The sequence below is a fragment of the Prosopis cineraria genome, unplaced genomic scaffold (assembly GCF_029017545.1).
Source record: "Prosopis cineraria cultivar Desert tree isolate PC_DT_omini unplaced genomic scaffold, ASM2901754v1 PC1039, whole genome shotgun sequence".
NCBI classification, from domain to species: Eukaryota; Viridiplantae; Streptophyta; class Magnoliopsida; order Fabales; family Fabaceae; genus Prosopis; species Prosopis cineraria.
Window position 1 is genome coordinate 1641 of NW_026556364.1, and position 6107 is coordinate 7747.

At 36.9% G+C, this 6107-nt stretch overlaps 1 protein-coding gene across 4 annotated transcripts; it reads right to left on the bottom strand.

Moving 5' to 3' along the window:
* Positions 1-250: 250 nt before the first annotated feature.
* LOC129299122 (acyl-lipid (9-3)-desaturase-like) lies at positions 251-5249 on the bottom strand. Of its 4 annotated transcripts, none has more exons than XR_008590494.1 (2): positions 3584-5248; positions 251-577 (listed from the first exon to the last, which is right to left on the bottom strand). XR_008590494.1 is itself a non-coding variant. In XM_054937569.1 (2 exons), exon 1 carries the CDS (start codon positions 5092-5094, stop codon positions 3751-3753), a length of 1344 nt encoding a protein of 447 aa, XP_054793544.1. In that variant the 5' UTR covers positions 5095-5249; the 3' UTR covers positions 251-577; positions 3704-3750. The 4 variants fall into 4 exon arrangements, 2 of the variants coding, with proteins under 2 accessions (XP_054793544.1, XP_054793543.1); XM_054937569.1 differs by having other exon boundaries at positions 3704-5249; XR_008590493.1 differs by lacking the exon at positions 251-577 and adding an exon at positions 3175-3374.
* Positions 5250-6107: the final 858 nt, after the last annotated feature.

The window sequence follows — 6107 nt, forward strand, 5'->3', positions numbered from 1 at the left end:
GCAGGATTTGTTTAGTTTGAGACTGGGAATTAGGCCCAGCACTACCGAGGCCCTTACTCAGAGTCAAGCGGGTCTTGGTTAACATAGTAATTGTAACGTGTTATTTTCAAATATTTGTAAAGCATAGCATGTCCCAAAACTTTTCCTGTGTAGAAAGCAATTGGGATGCAAAATCAATTAAAACTATTATACAAGTGGGATTGGGCTTTGGGCATTTGAAGTTCAAATAATACCCAACGGACAAGCACACTTCAAACATTTGCTGTATAATACATTGCATTTCATTCATATATGTCTATCACTGTCAGAAAATAATACCACAAAGGCAAGCGGGCTCTACCTATCAATAATGTCAAATCCTTCTCAGTCCATTATAAGTAAGGCCTCCATCCAAAATCTAAAACATCATAATTGATTCATACAAATGCTCGAAAATATAAGTTTAACATTTAAAAGCTATATCATGGGAAAATAATTATAAAACACTACAAGGACACGTGCCAAGCATGAATATGCCGAGCTCAACAATAACTCACTCCTCACCTGCTTTTCCCCTACTTTCCACCAGAATTCTTACCTGAAAATAATATATATATATATATATATATAATACATGAGTTTAAGGTTAGGTAAAAAATAAAAAAAAGGTTATTTGAACCAATATAAGCAAATCTTTTCAAAAAGCCTTTCCAAAATATATGATTGTTTCCCAAATCATTTACAATTTACTTTACAGCCTTTTTTTCACAAATCTTCCATTTATAATAATCATTTCATAGACATAAAAATTACTTATAAATCATAGAAAACATAGCTAACATGCATGTGGGATACCATTAATCTCGGTCAAAGAAAAGCATGTAGAACAGGGCTCTACAAGTATCCCTCACCATGCATCGAGCGATGACAAACCATGTAAGAAAAGAAACCATCATACATACAATTTTAACAAACATTGCATCCAAATTCAATCCCTATAAGTGCATCACAACAAGCACCACACAACCACCTTAGCATGCTTGAAAGTTTTAAAGTACAATTCAAGAGATTCTAACAAAAAAAAATATATGTGCTAGAAAAGTTTTAAAGTACAATGGAGCATTTATAATTAAATCATACCGTTTATAAACACAAATACATTTCAAATAGTTCTAACGCATACAATCACACTTGAAAGGCTTCAGCACACATTGAGGAGATTTCCGACACAACTTTCACAATAAAATAAAAGTATTAAATCAATAAATCATTTTAAATTCTCAATGGGCATTAGCGGTCTTAACATACTTAAATTATCAAAAAAGTATTCAAATTACAAGCAACGATCTAAACACAACTATTCAGGTACCAAATTATTCAAAAGCATAGATTTCCACTTGAATAAACGAGTAAATCAATGTTCCCTTTCTACCCAGCTTTCACACAAACACAATAATCGGGAAATTGTCGGCCACATGCCACTAGTAAAGGTCAACATTCTACTTGGTAAACAATAACTCATAACAATATAAGGCTTATAGCGCTGATACTAGAGCCAATTGAAATTAACTCTAAAATCCCAAACTCTCAAAATCATTGCTAATGTCACTTTCTCACTTCCCAATCCAATTTCGATCGATTATCAACTCAATTAACCCATTGGAACCTCAATTTATCATCTAAATTCATCAGTTCACCAAAATTCTCAATTTCCTCCCACTAGGGTTCAACCTCCAACTTGCCATATTCATGTCACTCTAAAATCAAGACTAAATCGATTAAATTTCAATTCAATGTCTACTCTTCTTTTTCTGCCATTTTTTGAGCTTACAAATTGTTTATGTTCTTACGTCCGTGGCCGAACACGCCTTCAATTTCTATGATCCGGCGCCAAACATTGGCAGAGTTTCCCCACCTTCGAAACCTGGAGCAGGATTCTCTCCTACTCCCCCCCCCCCCACCCTTGGTTGATCTTTTTTTATTTTTTTATTTCCCACTTGCCCTTGTGAGGGCAAAGATGGGAGCAGGAGGGTCACCTGCTCCCTCGAAACCTCGCACGATAACGAACGTTGCCAGAGAGCATAACTCCCCTTCCCAGACTCATCCGCGGACGGGTACAATCCTTGCGGTCTTGTCTGCGAACGAACACCACCAGAATCTTGGTTTTTCTTCCTCATTATACTTCCTATCTCATTTTCTTCCACTCCCAATATCTTTAAGCCTCAAAACAATTCAAGTTCAATCCTAAATTATCTATCCAGCATTCAAACACAATCACTGCCATTTAAATTAATCAAAGGTTAGAAATCAAAAAATAGGATTTCACAGTAGTCTTGATGATAGCAAGAAACAATAACATGAGAAAATAAGGATCGCAACAGATTGTGAAATAAGAAGAATGATCATCGTCACTATAGTAATCTCCAGATCGTCGTCACTATAACGCTGTGGATTCGCCGGCGCCTGTAATAGCCGATCACACTGATGTCGCCGGTGAGAGGTACTGTTCAGGGTTGACAATTCATTAGTCTAGGATAGTGTTTTGTCGACAGTTGCCGTGATAAACTAGACTCCGCTTGTCATGATGGTTTTTGGGCCTTTCCGAAACAAAATAATGGCGCTGGTAGGAGATAATGAGAGAAAGAATAGCGATTTTGGGCTGAATATTGGGTCAATCATTTTTCCTACGTGGAATTGATGGAGGAGGAGGATTCTGGAGGGAAAGAATTGATTACTCTATTGCGTCCCCCACCCCCCCAAAAAAAAGAAGAAGAAGAAGAATTAATTACTCTTTCCAATCAGTCGCTTGTGACTGAGTGCATAAAGACTCATGTTAATAGCGCTCCCGCATTGAAGTAACTAAGAAGGAAGCAATTGGACCAGAGTGGATAAGCTTGGGTTTTGAAGATATGATGAGACTTATCATGTCTTGTGAGAATTTTGTCAGCTTTGAGTCTTGAGATTTTATGAATACAACATCTGCTTAGCTTGTTGAGCTTTGTAACAGGAAGACGAGTCTGAGAAAACGGGTTTTTAACCCGCTATCTTCCTGTTCTATCATTAGTGATGGTGTTTTTGTTTGTAGTTTGGCTTGGTACTATTGCAATGTCCTTTCTTATACAGAATAGATTTTATTTTACAGGAGCAAATTATTAAAAAAAAAAGAAAAAAGAAAAGAAAGAAAGAAAGAAAGCATGTGGCCTGCTAAAAGATCTCTTTTATTACAGATGGCTTCACTGCAAAATTGACTCAGGTTTGCCACTGAAAAGTAGAAGTTGTACTCTTGGATGTATATTAAGTTGTGAGAAGATACAGGACAGATTCAATTTTGGTTTTTCTCTAAACATTCATGTACAACAAAGTTCAGGGGCCTTGCCCTCAAGTAAACCAAAATCCTGCAATACACGAAACAAGTTGCAAACCAGATACTGTTAACCATCAATAAGATTTTCAACAAACTGACAGGAAAAATTAACGAAAATAGAGGAACACTCAATACATTTGAATCTAACAAATGTTACAATCCTTGTGGTCCAGAGCACACAGTAAAATCCCACGCATTAGCATAAGTGCTGAAATCAAACAAAATAAAGGCTATACCAACCTGCAAGTGATGGGTATCAGTAATTTTGACCTATATCATAAATGAGATAGAAGCCTCCAAAAAAAGTGCGTAACAATTATTCTTTCTCAAAAATCACCCTCAGATGTCAAAACGACTCACCCTCAGATGAACATGACAGCAAAATCTCTGGAAGCTCCAGAGTTCACTTATCCGTGAGTGTTGACGGCTTCCCAAACTAAATTTTTGGGCATGGGATTTGAGAGATCGCGGGCTTGCAAGGCTGCATCGCGGAGTGTCTGAAATGTCAGTGCATTGGCTTTCCAGAATGACACGCAATTGTAAGGCAAATCATGTTTTCTGCATAGCTCTATAACCAAAGGCGAGATTTTCCTCAGATGGCACCGGGGAATCCTGGGAAACAGATGGTGTGCCACCTGAAATTGCAGTCCACCATGAAACCAATCCATCCAAGCTGAGCACTTTAAATCAAGCGTCCCACTGGTCTGCTTTTCAAACCAATCATTGGAGTTTGGTTGGCCGACACAGACACTGGTAGAGAAATGATTCAAACAGAACTGGACATGTTGTATTCCCGTGACAGAAAAACTAACAATGACAAACAATATTCTTTCACACCAATTGGGTAAACAGGAAACCAGCAGGGGATACCAAATCCAGAAAACAAGCAGCCCCAGAAGCTCTTGACCTCTATTGGGCACCTTCCTCTTTGACAACAATAACATGAACGATTGGGCGAATAAGTTTACTCTTGCAAAGCACATTACAGGATAAAACGTCCAATGCTGATAGCTAACCAAGAATCTGGTTACAGAATCGAAGTTCATCTTCCGCCCGTAAAAGTAAGAAGTAAGGGAGTTGAAAAATTTCGAAGACACCACAAAAAAGGGCATGTGCTGAAGATCAGGATCGAATTCGAGATTGTTAACAGCAATGTGGTGAGCATTGTGGTTCCATTTCCACCACCCAATACTGATCCCTGCAAGGCAATTCCCAGTAAGGATCTGAGCGAGCCGATTGAATCCCCGACTCGTCATTACTTGATAGTGCCCAGAGTCATGCCCAATCCACCCGCTCTGAATCCACAAGAGTCCCATCAGCCCCCCGCAACCAAAGTGGACCCATGGGCTAGTACAGCACAAAACACCATAAACACAAACACAAAACAGAACTGCCATGAACGACAAAGTGAAGAACACCCCGTGCCCTTTCTTTTCAAATAAACCCATTTTGGAGAACTCGTACACAAGTTTCCGATAATCCTTAGACACATCAGATGTGGTGTAGTCCTGGAGATAATACCCGGTGAAGAACCTGTCGAGGTATTGCCATGCAGAGCCCGGGTGGAAAGCAAGAAAGGCGTTCGTAACATCCTGGCCAGCGAGATTGAACAATGGAAGCTCACCGCCAGGGTGGTCATCAACCCAACGAGAGACATCATAGATCTTGCCCTGTATAGAGATCCAAAGATCTCCCCTCTTGTTGTGTTGGCTGAGGCCTTGCCGCGAAACGTACTTGGTCGGCTCCGCCATTATAGCAGCAAGGGGAGATCTATGAGCAGATGCTCCTTCTTGTTGGTGCGGAGGAGAGAAGTTGCAGCTGCAGAAGCCAAAAGGCGGGTTTCTAAAAGATGCTGATGCTGATACCGATACTGAGGTCTGGGAGAGACGAGGAAGAAGTGGGGTCAAAGGAGCGTGACTGCCTGATCGTTACTAAAGATATTTTCTTTTTGGGCCAATTGATGGAGCCATTGATTCAATGACCGCCACACAATGCTTGAAAAGTTATGCCACCAGACACGGGTAACATGGAAGCTATTTGATGCAATATCATTTGTTATTGTATTTTTTTTGGGCCAATATACCCATAATTGTTAAACTCTTAAATTAATTTTTTAAATTATTAAATTTAATATTTTTATAATTTTAATTTATAAAATTATATCAACTCATTTATAAATTTAAATTAAATATAAACTTAGTTAAACTTATAAGTTTATTTTTAAATTTATCGTTTTTTATTTATGACTTATAAAATCATGTCAATCACCCCTTCTGTTAAAAAATATAAAATAATTTTTTGAAGAGTTGAATCTTTAAAAATTTAATATATTTTTAATTTTTGAGATGTAATTATTGCTTTTTTTTAAATATTTTATTGATAATAACTTTATATTTATTATAGGGTGTTTAATAAGTGGTAAATATGAAAAGATAGCGTTAGTTTAAAAGTAAATAACTACTTTATTGGGAAATAAGATTCGGTTAAAAATATCTTATATTTTTAACAAAGGGAGTAATTCATTAATTCAAATTAAATGTAAGTCTGGTTAAACTTGTTAAGCTTGTCAATTTTTTTTTTTGAGTTAAGCAAGTTAAGGATATATTATGAAAAATTCAATTTATAAAGTTGTAAGACTCGGCTCAAACAAAAATTGAAATACAAAAACTAATATTAATAAAAAAATAAAAATATTAAAAATAAGTTTTTTTATTTTAAAATTTTTATGTCTTATATATGATAATTTATCAATACATATGAGTTT

Coding starts and splice junctions, on each gene's coding strand:
- LOC129299122 (XM_054937569.1), bottom strand. CDS start 5,094: ATGGCGGAGCCGACCAAGTACGTTTCGCGGCAAGGCCTCAGCCAACAC.